General features: G+C 43.0%; 1 protein-coding gene across 5 annotated transcripts in view; it reads right to left on the bottom strand.

Annotated features, from left to right (window-relative positions):
* brsk2a (BR serine/threonine kinase 2a) overlaps positions 1-18551 on the bottom strand; it is a 262598-nt gene that overhangs the window by 40134 nt on the left and 203913 nt on the right. For all 5 annotated transcript variants that reach the window (XM_038275549.1, XM_038275539.1, XM_038275558.1 and 2 more), the window contains exons 5-8: positions 17523-17639; positions 10631-10664; positions 10445-10513; positions 1932-2078 (exon numbers count right to left, since the gene is read on the bottom strand). In XM_038275549.1, the coding sequence (XP_038131477.1) occupies positions 1932-2078; positions 10445-10513; positions 10631-10664; positions 17523-17639 (367 nt within the window). The remainder of the gene's footprint in view (positions 1-1931; positions 2079-10444; positions 10514-10630; positions 10665-17522; positions 17640-18551) is intronic.

Genomic DNA, 18551 nt, shown 5'->3' with positions numbered 1-18551 from the left:
TATCCTTGCTGTTGGGCAGAAAACTTTGATTTATAGAATTCATTTTTTTTTTTCATGAATTAATGCCCCACTGTGCCACAAAAGTTATGAAAATAGCAGATCTAGTTCAACACATCATATTGGTTAATTTAGCAGACAGACAAGCTAACAAAATTAACAATAAATGAATGGTTTTAGACATAACATATCCATCCTAAAGCAAATACTTCCTGATGTGCTTTTAATTATGCATTACACACAGATCCATCAATCGTCATTACTCCTAAAAAGCAAAGAACAAAAACATTCTTCTTTCTACTTTGGCAATTAATTTATTTCTTCAATTTGCCCCTTGGTTACTGCTGCTCAGGGGTCAACGTAGATTTAAATTCAGAGGGGTTTAATATGAAAACAATACAGAGGAAACCTACATAATTGTCTTGCAATGCCATGACAATCCACACCTAAATTCAAAGAAAATGCTAACTAAAATGTTGAAATATTTAAAGAAAACAGAGAAAGTATTTGAATGACAACACAAGGAAACATTTACATTATATAAATAGACAAACAAGAACTGTGAAAGAGAAATATTGAAAGATCTATGTACCTTTTCACCTGGCTCTTTATCCAAAAATAAACAGCATGCAATTCAATATTTTCTTTGGATATAAATTAGATTCCTTTCGGTAGAAATTAAACATTGTTTTAGCATCAGCTCTTGTGAGCTGCAAGAAATAAAATGTTGATAATTGAAAGGGATTTTTCATGCTTGGCAGAGGATAATCAGCAACAAATAGTTTATTGAGTAGCGAGAACAGGAAGAGCCATACTGCTGAGAGCGAACCATTGGTGTGGGGCATAAGTTTTTGGTATTTCTGCAGATTTCTGCACGAGCACAACTGTAAGAGCAGAGTTTGCCATGAAACATGGCTGCAGGTTCACATCTCGAATTCAACTGTCTCTCTGCAAGGCTTTCTGACCATACTTTAGGATTCATAAAAGCATTTTTGAAATTGAATTGAATTTAAATGTGAACGATAATCTAAAGCAAAAAGGAAATGGGACAGTAACAATTCCCAACAGCAGTGTAACCAGATTTCCTTATAAGGACAAACATGAAAAGACTTGAACTGATTCATAAAGATAACTCAATACCTACTACTCTGGTTAGATGTCACCTACCTTTTTTTCTGATACATATAAAATGCTGTGTGGAATAAAAAACAGTATTTCATATTGCCTTTACACATGTCATCATTACATTTTTACATCAGCATCAGGCTGTCCAGGAACCTCTCTCAAGGAGGGACAGGACAGGTGGAAGGATCCATTAGAGACACAAATAAAATTGTGACTTGGAAAACAGTTAAAGGTCCAGGCGGACTGCAACCCTAAACCTACAGCCAGAGCTACAATTGATTGGTTTAAATACATTTATTATCACACTTTTAAAACCAAATCCAAATGAGAACATGTTTTAAATCTTTAATTAAGGTTGGCACTCCCGTTCAAATGTTACTCAGCTAAAGCTATTTTGCAAACATGGAAATAATTCACTCCTTAGCTATGCAAAGCTGGACGAGACATACTGCACCTCAAAATATTTAATTACAGTGAAAGGTGGTTCTACACATAATTGAGTGTCACAATTTAAAAAACTGAAATAGTTGAACATTGTCTTTGCTTTTAACTTCATTATAAAATACTTATTTGTGTTGATAACTTGAAATGCAAATAAGATACAGTGGAACCTGCAATTGCAGTGCAAAAAAAACTTGGTAAGTTTCAAAATTAAGTAACAGAAGTCCCTCCACCAACTTATACCAACAACTGGTTGACAGGAATGGAGACTCACAAAAAACAAAAAAAAAACAAAAAAAATGCACTAGATGACGTACATCCAAGAGGTTAATCATTGCTCTGCAATGAAGCCTCCAAAATAAACTGACCGTTAGTCTTTTGGATGCATCCACTTCAATCATACCACGGAGGAGATTCTGACAGTCTGGAGGAATGAAATGTGGCATGTGAAACACTCCCAGCTTCACCTTCTCCAAGAGATTCCTTAAGTTGTCATCATCAAATGGCAGGGCGCCCTGAAAGAGGCAGACAGCACTTAAAGACAATCAATTCAAAGAAGGTATAGGGGATGAAGTTTGCAGAAAATAACTAAGCCTTCACTTAAGCATGATGTAAAGGATAAATCTACTGCAATGCCACACACACACACACACACACATACACCCCCATACTCGTTCTGCCATTGTAATGAGGACCATGTGTTGACTCCCATTGATTTTCAGTCATGTTCAACACTTTCTATGCCCCAACCCTAAAACTAACACTAAACCTAACCATTACCAATGCATACCTCACCCTAACCCTAACCAATTGACACCTTAGCCCTAAACCTAACCCTTCGCGAAATAGCATGTGAGGGCAATCAAAACGTCCTCACTTTGCAACAACTGGTCTTCAATTTGATGGTGAAATTGGAAAAATGTTCCTCACTCTGATGGCTAGACAGGTACGCACACACACAAAACCATTCTGAGATTAAGTCCTCAATGTCTTCAAGAATGGGTTTCCTTTCTTCAACTGCAAAGCAAAACAAGCTGAAAAAAACAGCAATTAGCTGTGAATGGGTCTTTTCTAATAATTACCATGATTTCTTGTTTACCATGTTCATTTAGCATGCTCTCATCAGAGTCATTTATCAAAGAGTGCTGACACCTCACAGATGTGGCTGTGTGATGAATGGCAGCCTCCATCAGAGGACAAGATGGAAGAGAGGAAACCGGCGGGAAAGACAGACAGATTGGCGTACAGTTAAGGATTAAAGGGGGGGGGGGGGGGGGGGGGTAGACTTGTGTAACAGATGATCTGAGTGCAGTCTAACTGCTGGGGAGTATCCTGTCTCCCCCAATCAGACAAATGGTATCTCACAGCCAGACGGCAGGAGGAAACAGAAGAACATTGGTATTTCTTCAAGAAAACAGTTGCTAGAAAAAAAACAAACTTCTGTTTTTTTGTGAGAGAATGGTCAAGATCAGAAAAATGGAAACGTTCCAAGATTTACCCAGTGTCTGGAATAAAAGAGGCAAAAGAGGAGAGGAATAAACAAGCCTATGGCAAAACATTGCCATGTCAATAATGATATTTATTTAGGGTTCCCTTCCTTTAGTTTGGCTGCATGAATTATTTATTAGGGAGAAGTGTGCAGGAACTCCAGCACAGCTGTACAATAAAGCTTAAAGGACTGCATTGCTGGTGGACCCAAACAGTAAATGTAACTGAAAAATAAACCTTATTTTAGATACAGTATTCTGTGTAGGTTAAGAATAAGAAGTGAAAGGATGCTATAGGTCCCAATAGGGCAATATATATATATATATATATATATATATATATATATATATATATATATATATATATATATATATATATATATATATATATATATATATATAATTTTTTTTAAGGACCATGGACATTCCAATGTTATGCAAAACTTCAAGTTGGAAACCATAAACAGGCTTAAATTAGAAAGCAACCAGGCTTCTACTCAATTTTTTAACGTTTCAACACCTATCAAGGAGTCTTTGTCACTTTTGTTGGCTTGCACCAAAGCAAACTCTAGTTGGAGTGCTGATGTATTTAAGCTGCATGGAGGTCCATCTTCCTGTTGTGCATGGGCTCCGATTAGTCATTCTGGGACTTCTTAAGTAACTTCTTTGGAAGGAGGTCCATAGCTGATTTTTAAATGCTTGGAAGCTGAAACCACAATCCTCCCCCTCCTGTTCCATGATGGCTTTTCTCTTTTCACAAAATGGTTTCTATGACCCCACCTGTCAAAAATCTGAACAATCTGGTCTTTAAAGGTGTTTCCTTTGTTTTTGAGGTCCAAGTGTACTTACAATTTAAGAAGGCCTGTGGTTGCCATGACTTTGATGACTGAGAATTTACACTCATGATAAAGTTGAAAGATGAGCAATAATTAAAGATGCAGTCAGAAGGACAATAGTAGTGCCTGTTAGCAATGCACTCTGAGTAGGCCTTTATGGAAGAAGAATAGAAAGAAGAAGAAGAAAGCTAAGAATTATTATACATTTTTTTCCATTTTAAGTGGGCCAACTCAGTTATATTAAAAGTAAACCAATGGAAATTGCAGCTGTAATCTGATCTTTCAATAAGCCAGGTAACTCCTGGGTGTATAATAGGCATAATATTGGTGTGTGGTCACAAAGAGCACATCTGATGTTGCTAAAAGTGGTCCTCAGTGAATTCATGGAGCTTTTGTGTACGCACAGACAATATGAAAAGGATGGATAGAGTTTAATATAAGGTAATACCCAAAGAAAACATGTTAGAATGGGCCAGTCAAAGCTCAGAATCTGTGGCAATCTGTGGCAAAACATACAAACTCTTACAAATCTGAATGAGCTTAATCTGTTCGGCAAGAACGAAAGTTACTATCGTAACTACGGTTCTATGAATCCCGGATGACCGCCAGAGGCGGTGCTTCAAGCACTGAATGATCATTCATGCGCATGCGCAGGTCGAGTATTAATGACAACAAAGTCAGCTGTGACCTGCCGGGGACCCATGTGACTCTATATAGTCACGTGGCACCCGGCAATCAATCCCTCAATCTTCTCGCGAAAGCAGAGATTCCGAGGGACCAAGCACTCTGGCGGTCATCCGGGATTCATAGAACCGTAGTTACGATAGTAACTTTCGTTCTATTTCATCCCTACTGACCGCCAGAGGCGGTGCTTCAAGCACTGGATGACTCATATCAACAAGGTCACGAGGAATCAGCAACATTCAAGGAACGACGACTACACCACCCACCTAATGTGATGTAGAGGGATGCTGCTCGAGGATTCCCTGAAGCGGATGGGGCGCAGCCACATTCACCCTGTAGAACCGAGTAAAGGTACTAGGTGATTTCCAGGAGGCCGCACGGCATATAACATCCAATGGCACCCCAGTCATAGCAGCAAACGATGTCGACATGCCCCTTGTAGAGTGGCATTTCACTCCCGCCGGCAGTGGCCAGTCCTGCAAGGCATAAGCCTTGGAGATCAAATCCACAATCCAGTGTGTAAGTCGCTGCTTAGAAAGTGCCTGACCCTTCCGTGAGCCAGCGTAGCAAACAAAAAGGCTATTTGTCTTTCGGAAGGATGCCGTGGCATTGATGTATGTCTCAAGGGCACGAACAGGACACAGTGGTTCAGAGGGACTTCCGGAGTCAAACCGGGCAAGATGGAGAGGCTGGGTGCTGCCTGCTGGCAGTGATACCTTAGGAATAAACGCTACGTCAGCCCACAGTGTAACGCCTGAGCCATCAGGATTCCACCGGCAGCAGGGTTCGGCTATCGAGAGAGCCTGTAACTCCCCTACACGTTTTGCGGAAACCATAGCTAAAAGGAACGCAGTCTTCAGTGAGAGCCATTTGAGGTCCGCCGACGCCAGGGGCTCAAATGGGAGGGACCGAAGAGCCTCAAGCACAAGAGAAAGGTCCCACGCCGGTGCCACAGGGCGGTTGGGGGGGTGCAAACGCCGAGCGCCTCTTAAAAACAGTACAACATCCTTGTCTCGGCCCACAGAACAACCATTCAGCCCAACATGCCAACAGGAAATGGCAGCCACATACACCTTTAAGGTAGATGGAGACCGTCCTTGATCCAGCAATGCCTGCAGGAAGGTCAGTATGTCAGAAACTGAGCACTGCACCGGGTCCTGCCCTCTATCACAGCACCAGGTGGCAAAGACCGTCCACTTGTTAGCATAGACAGCTCGCGTGGACGGCGCCCATGCATTAGCCATTTGGACCCAGTGTATCTTGAGAAGGTGGACCCCGGCCTTGCAGGGGCCAAATCCAGAGCTGGAGCCGGTCCGGTTCGGGGTGCAAGATCTGACCCCCCATCTCTCCTGGAGGGGAGACGCATTGGCGAGCCGGAGCTCAGCTCGCACAGTAGAGGAAACCAAGTCCTCGCTGGCCAGTAGGGGGCCACCAGCAGGACCCTGTGCCCCTCCTGACGTACCCTGAGGAGAGTCTGAAAAAGTAGGCTGAATGGCGGAAAGGCATAAAGGAGGGTCCGGGGCCAGTCGTGTGCCAGAGCATCGTGGCCCAGAGGGCTGCTGTTGTCCAACGAGAACCAAAGGGGACAGTGAAATGCGTCCCTTGAGGCAAAGAGGTCCACGTCCGCCCTGCCAAAGACCTTCCAGATGCACTCCACCACCTCTTGGTGAAGCTTCCACTCCCCTGGAAGCGGCTTCTGACGGGATAGAAAATCTGCTGGAACGTTCTCCGGCCCTGGGATGTAGGCTGTTCTGAGGCTGGCTATGCGTGGAGCTGCCCAGGTCAGAAGCCGTCGAGTCAAGCACAACAGTTTCCTTGACCTCGTTCCCCCCTGGTGGTTGATGTGAAAGACCACTGTGGTGTTGTCTGACCTCACCAGCACGTGCTTCCCCCGCAAGCCTGGAAGAAAGCTCTGAAGAGCCAGAAGTACAGCCTGTAACTCCAGGACATTGATGTGTTCCCTGCCCTGCCGCTGGGACCATGTCCCCTGTGCCATTTGACCCCGCCAGGTTGCACCCCAGCCCGTGGAGGATGCATCTGCAAACACAACTTCCCGACGACACGGGAGGGAACCGAGCGGGACCCCTGTGGTCATAAACAACCTCACCCTCCATTGGGACAGAGACTGAAGACACTGAGGCCCAACCCGAAGTCTTCGGAGACGATGAGTGTTCCGTGTGGGATCCAGATTCAAGCTGTTCAACCACATCTGGAGGGGCCGCAATGACAGCAGCCCCAAGGGCACTACGGCGGACGCAGCTGTAAGCATGCCCAAGAGTCGAAGATACCGCACAAGAGGCAGCGCCATGCCGCGCCTGAATTCCGGGAGCACGCTCAATATACTGTCCACCCGCTGGGGTGACGGGCAAGCAGTCATTGAGATGGAATCCATGGCAATGCCCAGGAAGACAGTCTCCTGTGAGGGAGTCAGACTGCTTTTCTCCATGTTCACCTGCAAGCCCAAGCATCCCACATGATGGAGCACTAACCGAGTATCTCGAACCGCCTGGTCCAACGTCGCAGCACAAATGAGCCAGTCGTCCAGATATGGGAGGATCCTCAATCCCTGTGCCTGCAGAGGAGAGAGAGCCGCTGCAACACATCGGGTGAACACCCTGGGGGACAGTGAAAGTCCGAACGGGAGGACCCTGAACTGGAAATGTCTCCCTTGGAAAGCAAAACGAAGAAACCGCCAACGGGGCGGAGCGATCGGAACGTGAAAATAAGCATCCCTGAGATCTATGGAAGTGAACCAATCGCCCGGGGAAATCGCCTGCAACACTTCCCTGGTGGTCAGCATATGAAAGGGCATGGCCTTCAAGTACACATTCAGGCCCCTGAGGTCCAAGACTGGAGGCAGGCCCCCAGTCTTCTTCGGAACCAGAAAATACGTGGAATAAAAGCCCCCTGGATCCAGCAGGGGGTCCACAGGCACTATAGCACCCTTGGCCAGCAAGGTGCAGATTTCTTGGTTCAGTGCCTGTGCCTTCACCGGGTCGTGGATCACAGTCATCCTGACCCGGCCAGGGATAGGTGGCCGGCGGCGGAATTGAAGACGGTACCCCCGGGACAGGGTGGACAACACCCACAAGTCCGGGGTGTGGGCAGCCCAGAAGCTGAGCTGTCCCGGGGAAAAATAACCGACCGCCGGCCCTAAGGCATCATCTGCGGGTCCCCGGCCCTTCGAAGGCCCGGGAGGGCGCCGGCCAGACTGCGCGGCTCGAAAGGGATGAAAGGACCTTGTTCCAGCCTGGTCTCGAGCTCTGTTCCTCCGATCTAGAGCAGGTCTCTGGACCGATCTCTGACCTGGTAACGGACCCTGGGGCTCAGTGGGAGAAGGAGAAGGCACTAAGGACCTCCGTGAAGGACCCGCAGCTGCCCAGGTGCTTACTGGCTGGCGGTTACGTCTGTGAAGCCCTGCCAGCTGTTGCCTCGTTCTAGAGGCCTGAGCCGTACGGTCCAAGGCGTCCAGTGCCGCAGAACCAAAAAGCTCCCCCGGGACCACAGGCAGGGCCCGGAGGGTCCTCCTACAAGGCTCAGTTAGTGGTGACTGCGCCAACCACACCTGGCGGCGAGCATGAACCAGTGTGGAGAGTGTGCGTCCAAGTTCCCTCGTCATAAGAGCAAAGGCCTGCAGAGATGCATCAACCAGGCCTTGCGTGGCATGATCCAGCGGAACAGATTCCAAGGAGGAAGACAGGGCCAGCATAAGATGGGAGAGAGAGTTCCCAATCCGGCCCATGCGGGCCCCAGAGTCATAGGCCTTGCAGAGAAGGTCGTCGGTAATACGGCACTGAGGACGCGGACAACGGGCATTGGGCCGCAAGGCCTCATCAGGCGGGATTATAAGAGAGGCAATGCCCGGTTTCACCGCTGGCATCTGCCCCAAGCCAACCTTGGGTGCCTCCTGCATAGCTGCCAGGACCCTGCCATCCGTCGTCAGACGTGAAAACGCCTTGGTGTCTGACCAGCAAGCATGCAGTTCCCGCACATACTCCGCCGAGGGAGGAACCACAAAGGCAGTCTCTGACCTACTGCGCCTAAAGAAGGCGCTGGAAGCCGCAGGCTGGGCCTGAGGAACACCAATTTGTAAACGGGCAAGAGCCGTTCGAATAGCGGATGTCACAGACTCCCCCGTATCCTCCTGGGAGGCAATGGAGTCCGACCCAGAGGCCCCGGAGCCCAGCTCCGGAAGGTCCTCACAGAAATGGGTGCCAGAGGCCGCCACAGAAACAGCATCGTCGTCATTGACTGACGTTTCATCCTGCTCGGTAGGGAGAGCCGTGCCACGATCACCAGCAGTCTGAAAGGACTGGAGGAGGGCTTTCATTTGGGCCAGCTCCGTAGTGAGATGATCCACTCTCGTGGACAACCTCCCTGCATCGGTCCGTCTAGCACGCTTTGTCGGTACCGAAGGTGCAGCCACAGTAGATCGTTTGCACACCGCTTTCTCCATCGGCAAACGAGCACGCGGCGAAGCGCCCGCCCAGTCGGTAGGCTGCTCCAGTGCAGCCAGCCGATCCAGTCTGACCGACCGGGGCATGACGCGACAGTTGGGGCAAGCGTCATCTGACAGCGCCTCCCGGAGATGTTCCACACCGAGGCAGGAGGGACACAAGTCATGCCCGTCATCGGGCTGAAGTGGAGCCAGACAGGTCGAGCAACATAAACTATCCAGCATCATACTGCTGAAAGGCGTGATCAGCCCGCTACCAAGGACAAGTCAACACGAGCAGGAAACGCTACTGGCGACTCGATTATTAACTAAAGATGAACTCAGCACGAGCAGAGACGCCACTGGTGAGTTTAGGCAAACAAACAATAGAAGAACCCAACGCGAGCGGAAACGCTACTGGTGGGCTAAGGCAAACAAACTGAGAACAACTCAGCGCGAGCAGAAACGCCACTGGTGAGTGTAGATAAACAAACTATAGAAGAACCCAACGCGAGCAGAAACGCTACTGGTGGGCTAAGGAAAACAAACTGAAAACAACTCAGCGCGAGCAGAAACGCCACTGTTGAGTGTAGATAAACAAACTATAGAAGAACCCAACGCGGGCAGAAACGCTACTGGTGGGCTTAGGTAAACAAACTGAAAACAACTCAGCGCGAGCAGAAACGCTACCGTGAGTCAAAACAGCCACAAAATTAACGTGGCAAATCAAAGCGAACAGTAAACTACTGCTGAGAAAAGAACGAAAACTTACCAGTCACCGCAGATCTGGTAAGGTGAAAGCAGCTTGTGCAGCCCCTGGAGGGCGAGACTTACCCGCAGCTCCGACCAAACCCGGTCACGGGGCTACCAGCAACAAGCAGCCAGGAAACTAGTGGTATACACAGAAGCAACCAGCTTCACACGACCACACTCCTGTACTCAACACACCTGCGCGCGAGAAGAACAAAAGGGATTGATTGCCGGGTGCCACGTGACTATATAGAGTCACGTGGGTCCCCGGCAGGTCACAGCTGACTTTGTTGTCATTAATACTCGACCTGCGCATGCGCATGAATGATCATTCAGTGCTTGAAGCACCGCCTCTGGCGGTCAGTAGGGATGAAATAGAACAATGGTTACAATTTGAAGGGTTATTTTTTGTATGCAAAGCCGGCTATGATTTAACCAAACAATATTTTTCAAAGTATGAAAAAACAGCTGCTGAAGAACAATCATACAATACATCCATTTTATTAGTAAATGAATAGCAAGACAGCAGTTTAGATTTTCTTGTGATTTACTATTTGTGACTTCTTGTCCCTACTTGCTTTTATTGTATATTTATAATAACATACATTTAGTTTTGTGACAGAGATGTGGTAAAACACAGAAGTTAATAGAGAAATATTTTTGCAAGGTACTCTACTGTATGGACTCACCACCAAAAGAGCAAAAAGAATAACCCCACAGCTCCAAACATCTGCTTTCCTTCCATCGTACTTTTCCCCCTGGAGGAAAGACAATGTGTTATTTTAAGTTAGGACAGGATGGTGACATCATCAATCATATTTTTAGAAAGTAAAAAACCAATGTAGAAAAAAAAAAATATTCAAAGATGAACTTACCCTTATGACTTCTGGGCATGCATAGTGTGGTGATCTTGAAGAAAAAAAGAAAGACACCTTTAATAAACAAACTAAACAAGAAGGAGAAGGAAAGTCAACCAGCTCTAAAGTCAGTAATGTAGTCAGAGCAGTCAAACAAACAAATAACACTCTAATGCACATTAGATAGTAAATATTTCCACTGAACATAGATCAAGGTGCACTTCCACAGTTTAGACATTCTGAGGGTGTATGGATGTCCTCTGCCCGGTGCTTTCCTCAGTCAAGGGCATCTTTCTGTAGCAGACGGTAACCAGACTCACTAATCTTTACAGCCTCTGGATGGCCTGACAGTAAAGCCAATGACTAGATTGACACATCAATATCATATGAAGATTTATGGAGCAAGCCCACTAAAACTGCCCTATAATCTGGCAGCTGCAGCAGAGGAGTAAACTTGTCAGTCCTTATATAAATTTGGAAATTCTTATGTTTTGAAATGAAATGTCTTGGAGTAAAAATGAGATATCTGCCTCAATCTGCATATAATTGGCTCCATTAAACAAAATGTTACAAAATATTCATATGTATCCTTGAACCTCTGAGCCTATTGAGATGTGTCCTCCACAGCTTCAGCTCCTTCTTTCTAGTGCCAGGATATCTGACTTTAATGAGGGCCTGTCTAGGGCTGTTTTCTTGTGTACTCATGAATACCATCCTTGATGACCCAACTCCTTGAGCTGTCAAAAAAAAAAAGCTAATAACACTACCAGCATGTCAACAGGGCAAGTTCAAATGTGAGCCCATGCAAATTCGTCCTTCATGATTGCAAGTACCACAGCGCATCATGTGTTTGATCAAGAGGAGGGGAAAAAAAACAACCCATATTTGTAATAGTTATGTCTCATACATCTTAAGGGCACCACAGCATGCAAACCATAACTGTAATCTGCAAAAACATAAGAATTGTCATTTGAAGGACTTACAGATCAGTCACAGTGCAGAAAGGAAAACAAACAAGGAGTTTTAAATTAATCCTTATTCATTATTAGACAGACACAAAAAAAATAACATAGATGTAGCTTCAACAACCCCTCTGATCCGTCCCAGTTTAAACATAGTTTCCTTACTCAATTTAATGTAATTGAATTGAATAATATTTTATTAATCCCAAAGGGAAATTCAGCATATGATCTATTAAAACCTGGGTATGGGCACCAATGGGCTACAACAATGTTTGAAATTAAATCTCAAAAGTATGGCATACAGATGAAAAAAAAAAGACTAAAAAAATAAATTACAATTTTTCAGTCCTCGATTACAAAAGCAACTAGTGATGGAAAAGGAAATGAAAAATGAGCCTTCACAGTTTACAATGGTCTTATTAAGAGATTCAACAAAATAAATACATGTATTGTATTCATTTATAAATACACTTAATAATAAAATCACTTTCTCTGGTATATAAGATGGTGTTTAAATATGAGAAAGTTATACCTGACTTCTGTAAAGATGATATTGCTTTGGTTGGGATCTATCACAACAAGGTATGATGTGCAATTACTATTTAATGTCCTGTGCAATAACCTGTTTCTTTGTATTTGGTACCCAGTGCAATAAATATATAGATAAATACCCATCTATACAAATACCCATGTAAATACATTGTGCAATAACCCTGTATTATAATCCAGCTGAAAAAAAAAATAAAAATACTTTTCTTCCTTTGGCACCTTTTTCTTCTCTTTGACTGTTTGAGCAAATGTAACGTGTACATTTGTCCACTGTGAGATCAATAAAGTCAATCAATCAAGCAGCACTTGGTTTTCACACTTTCCTTCCAAATTGGGGATGTATTTGGGCCTTATAATCATGTTGCTCTATTATCCCCACCAAACAAAAATGCACACTAGAGAGTTCATGCACTCGGCCTAAAAAGGTTATGCTTCACACTTTGGTAGTGCAGGTTCTTCCATCTATACTAATACCAGTGTAGGTAAATAATTCCTAGACTTGGATCTCCTCACAGGTCAATGTCAGTGTGGTTTTATAGACCATTTCTCAAATCCATCCCCTGACCTACAGTGAATGTTATTTAACAAAAAAAAAAAAAAATCAAAATAGGACATGCCAGTGAGAAATGTTTTCCCTACCATTTATAAAAAAAAAACTGGCTATCCAACCGGTCAGGCCTTTCCAGTTATTTGTCTAGAAATGCCAATCAGACCACCTTTTTCCACCATCAGTTTTACGGAGTCAAGTAACTTTTTTTAGCAGTGAGCTGAAATTGAACATATCATTCAGTGTAAAAGTAAGCAAAGTGTGAGATAGTATTGACCCTTTGATTTCATCCATATGTTCTTTGGTAACAGTTTCATATTTAGAGAAAAACAAAAATGTAGATATAACTGGAACAGCAAAAGCCACAATGGATACAATGCTTTTTGTTTACAAAGCTGATATTTCATACCATCCCAAATCTCCTTATTGAATAATGACCAGATTAAACAACCATGTGTGTACTGCATATATAACATAAGTAAATAGTGTAAACAGTAATCCACCCTGGTTACACTTCAACATGTGCTTTAACAGTAGATGGACAGGATAACTCTAGTAAATTTAAGTCACTTTTATTCTAAAGTTTTTCAAACTTGTTGTTCAAAAGATATGTCCGGTGTTTTATACCGAAAAATATCTCCATCTCTTCAAATCGTCAATGCTTTATGGGACTACATCCAACGCTTTGTACTGCATTTTCTGATGCAAGACCAAAAATGTAGACTTGTTATGGAAATCCATTCAATGTTGTCTTCTGATCTGTAGCTACTGACTGTATAAAAATTAAACATGTATACTTCACAAATGTTTGCAGAAGCAGTCGGCATACATAGGCACTTATGTTTTTAAAACCTTGAGCCACAGAACTGATTGGAACAATGAACTATTTGCTATGAGTGTTTTGTTTATTTCCGATACTTGAAAATCATCAAAAATGAAATCAAGCTAATACTACTGCATTAGAAAATACTGTGACAAAAAACAAAACAAAAAGGAAACAAATACAGGGACATTATAAGAAAGTCTGCCATTAAAGACACTTCCTCCCAGGTGCTTTATATGCTTTGGCATTTCCTGTATGTATATGGTTAACAGGATTATAAAAGCAGAACTGCTAAATTTGTTTCTTCTAATTTCACCCTTTTGTGGCATCCGTTCGTCTAACCTGGATGGTTGGGGTTTTTTTTGTGGTAAATTGAGGCATCTGCTACAGGACGCCTTTCCATTTTGGTCACACAACTAGATTAGAAACCTACAACATCCCACAAGACAATTGGAAAAGAAGATAAAAACAGATACTATAACTTGTTTTCTTCTCTGCAAACTCAAACTAAGCATGCAAACAACGACTTTAAAATTGTAAATATGCATGGCATTCACTTCAGAGCAAAACGAGGGAGCCTCTCTGAATCAGTCTATTAACTTCATAATCTTATGACTAAATATATGCTTTTATGCATACAAGAAGCAGTATCATACCAAAGATGAGTGCGCTGGTCACTTTGTAAAAGTTTAATCAGTTCATGCATTAAACTTATAGAATTAAATATATAGCAATGATAAACCCTGAGCTGAGTCTGGAAAGACAAAGAGATTCCCTTGGATCTGTGTTTGTAAGCTCTAGTCAGTGCCTTTGCTCCTTTTACACAATTCCAGGTCTCCATGTATTTATGTGTCAGATGTTGTCTGAACACCCCCCCCCCCCCCCCCCCCAAGCTACCTGAGGCAAGTCTCATCTCCACTTGACTCCATTACCCAAAACAAATGGAATACATTTGCGTCTAACTGCCACATGGAGAGAGGGGACCCAGATAAATCTGTTTAATTAAAAAGTGTCATATCTGCACTTAGGGAAGGGGCAACCAGAAGAGCATGAATAATCAATAACCACAATTACAGTTTATGGCACATGTATTGGACTCCAGCAGATATATGCATAGACATGCTGCCCACACATTTCAGAGACATGCTCACAAACAGAATTATGATGGAGCTGAAGGCAAAAAAGGTAAATAAATGAATCAAACTTTTAAACTTTCTTTGGTATGTGTGCCTTTCATAGTTTGTAAATATAAGGTAAGAAAACATATATTGGTAAAATGGAGAAAATGCACAGCAATATATCATTAAAACCCAACCAGAAGCGCAAGGTACCGAACATTCAAATACAGACAGACTGAGTCAGCAGATACCGCTGAGTAAAGAGGCGTTGCATTTCTCTTATTTTAGGAATCATGCTCGTCACTGTTTAAGTGACTAATATATTTTTTATTCACATATTGCATAGGTATAAAAAGAAATACACAGAGCAATCATTTTACCAATGAGCCATAATGGTTTAGAGATTACCGCTACTGATGGAAAAAAAAATCTGCAACCCTCTCAGCTGAATGGAAACATCTGTATAATCATGTTGACGTGACATATGATGGTAGGATGAGAGAAAAAGATTAACACAGACTAATCTCTGTCCAATGAGCATCGGAACCTCAGATTTGTCAGATGTCATAGGGCCTTCCAATCACCAACATCTGCAAGGATATCCATATTCGACTTCTCAAAACAGCTACATTTCTGACACACAGTGAATTTGTTTTCTGACATGGACAAATAATGTAAAGGTCAAATTAATTGAAAAAAAGTGGTGGCCATTATTGGCGTTAACCTGCTAACACTTAACACCAGACTCTTATTGGGCGATAATTGAAATATCGCCATTAATCTATTCCCAAAGTTGGGTTGGGAGCTCGGCCTTTACTGAGTAAGCTATGATGACTTTCATTCAATATTTTAGTGCGGATGTATTTGTGGGGTCGGGAACAAATCAGTGCAGCGGTAAAGCTTGCTTCTGAGAAAATGTATTTTAAGAATTTTCCCAATGGAAACCTTGAGAAGACTAAAGCTGTTTGCACCCTGTGCAATGTGGAATTGGTTTACTGCAGAATTTTTTCCAATCTCAAATATCACCTAAATGCAAAGAATCCCTTAGCCTATGCCAAAGATGCTGGCCGGCCCAAGCACTGATGTAGCGCAGGGGAAGAGTCGTGTGCGTCAAACTACAATGTCTGAGTGTCACCGAGGCAAGCCCGTCAGCACAGCTCTATCAGCCAAGTTAACTAATCTACACGCTAAGTTGATAGCCACAAGCTGCCCACCCATCAGTGTTGTTATGACAATGGGCTTGAGCTTTTCTCCAGGCAGCCACAGATGACCCATCTTACAAACTACCTACGAGGCGAACTATCATGAGAAGAATACATGACCAGCATGCCAGGGCGAAAGATGAGAAGTTGGTGGAGGTGACATGTGGTGGAGGTGATTTTTTCTAAGTTGTAATTTATTCATACACACTGTCACAATGGTATGACAAAAATATGCCATCTTAAAAAAAATGCACTTTCACACTTTATAAAATATGTTTATTTCCAACAAACTTGGAAGATGATTTTTAATGTGTCTTCTGTCCTGCTGGTGAAAGCCCAACTGAGAATGTGTAATATCAAAAAAATCAACAAAGTATTTTTTTTTTTTAAGAAAAAAAGACCTATTGCAAAAATCCATTGTTGCAACTGTCCCAAGTCTTCCCTACTATATAGAAATTCCCATGTGCTTGGAGTGATTTTTTTTTTTTTTCAGTTTAATCAAATATTTTTATAATGTACCTAAAAAAAACTAAAATCTCTACACATTTTTTTGATTGCAAGCTCTGCTGTAGATAAAATATTTTTCTAAAAGAAAAAAAAACATCCACTAATCCACCAACAATGCATGTTTCCTATAGACATTTTTGAGCAAAAAAGAACTGTGTCCTCAAATCCTCAAACTGACCAACTCTATATTCAGTAAAAGCTGAGAATAGTGTATGCATCTTCATAAAAAAAAATCAAGTAAACTTATATTTATTTGATCAGTGCACACACCACAACCAAGAACTATCACAAGTGAAGCAGGCTCAAACTTGTATTTCAAATGTCATTTAAGTATCGAAAATTAACTTTAAAAAATCACAGCGACGTTAGAGTCTAATATAAATGAGAAAGAACATTCACCATGCAGTTCATCAAGAATATGAGACAGGGAGAGAGTGGCTGAAAAGGTACTTCAAAGTTGCTTTTAATCATCATCATCTTGAGAGTCAAACTCGTGTAAAGGCACATTCTAGGTTTGTATTAAGAGTGTTAGGAAGAGTTACTGCTCTTACAGTGAGCGTCATGTTTCTCCTATAAATGACCTTTCATGAAAGTAGGCGAAAATAATTATTTTATTACTTTTCTCATATTTTTTCTTTTTATTCTAGTTCCTAAAGTGGAATCAGATTTAGCTAAGACTTGCAGACGGCAGAAGCTCATTAACAAAGTCGTGATTTGTGCATCTCTATTACTCAAAATCATTTTCCAAAAGTTAGCTATGAGAATCTTCCACACTATTTAGAGTTAAAAAGAAGCACTATACAGGGACTTCAGGCTTCTATTTGATAACAGCTATCCAACTCTGAAAGTGACTTCCCCTACAGGCAAATTCATTGTAGTCATAGGATTGATGAGCCTGGCGGGATGGTAAATGCTAGATCATAAACCCCTCTGCGAGAGGGGAGGAGATGGAGAGCAGTAATGTTTGGCCAAGGCCCTGGCCATGCTCCAAGAGAGTAGATGGCAAAAGTCTCTCCTCCAGAGATTTACACGGCACACTGTGGGGGTTTCAAAAAGAAGCTGACCTGTTCGCTCCACTGCTAATTCCCTTCTTCGTTTGACCCCTCTACTAAAACTGTGATATAGATTTACATTTATAGCAGTTCTACAGACTTAATGCATTGAACTGATAAAAAGAAAAAAATGCTTTGAAAGATGCTTACCCACAGCTGGTTTCCAATAGGCTGTCTCCAACCTGAAGAGAGGCCATACCAAAATCTGCTATCCTGATGTTGTTCTTTTCATCTAACAAGAGGTTCTCAGGCTTTAGATCCCTGTGGCTGAAAGACAGTAAAGAAGGAACACAAATTAGTTAATAAACATGAAAAAGGCGAGACACTGTCATCTGATAAATGAATGCGTGGAGAAACAAAAACTCTGCTGAAAGGTCCATCAAACGCCAAAAACATGCGTGTGCCTTGGAGAAACAAAGCATCTTAACCTGCCCTATCCTCTGTGCAATATCTCTCTTTGATCTGTCATGTTAAAGCTATGGAGTTCCCACCTTGGTGTTGGAATAGTACAAGGTGTGACAGCCCTCCTGCTGTGCTCTTTCCCCCTTCTTCTTCCCTCGCTGCTCTTCCCTCTCATCTCCCAGACAGCCACCAGCAAGCGCATGGAGAAAATGGTGATTCAAGAGAAGCCAGCCTCAGCGGTGGTGTTCATTAACCGTCATTAATTACCGCTAAACGCAGCAGGGGGGATAATATCCAGCGGACATCGACTTCCGACTTGAAAACGGACCACTGAGAGGTATAACCTTCTCATGTCGTGCATGCTGTTACCAAGTCGGAGGTTAAAGTCTCAATTTCGATGAGTAACATTCCAACGAGGTGCATGGATACCATTTTATTGTGTATTTAGCATCTCTCTCTGGGACTGGGGTTGTGTTACATCATACTCTACCACTCTGGAGATGTTTACAAAGGCTGAGAACTACTTCACAACAAATAAGTGTGTGCAAACATTATTATTAATCCATCTGTTTTGTCAGCACTACCTGCAAAGCTGCACACAAATGTTTAATTACTGTTTCAGTTAAGGGTTTGGCAGGAAAGGTAACAGGCAAAATACACCAATCTCACAGTGAAACATTATTTGGCAGCAACCTCATGCTCTGGGGATATGCTTTTTTGCAGCAGGTGCCGGAATGTGACACATTTTCGTTAAATAAAGTTAAACACTCAGAGGTA

Source organism: Cyprinodon tularosa, unplaced genomic scaffold (genome assembly GCF_016077235.1).
Source record: "Cyprinodon tularosa strain WSP-4 unplaced genomic scaffold, ASM1607723v1 ctg121, whole genome shotgun sequence".
NCBI lineage: Eukaryota > Metazoa > Chordata > Actinopteri > Cyprinodontiformes > Cyprinodontidae > Cyprinodon > Cyprinodon tularosa.
Note: the sequence above shows the minus strand (reverse complement) of the source record. Positions and strands in the feature narration are given on the sequence as shown.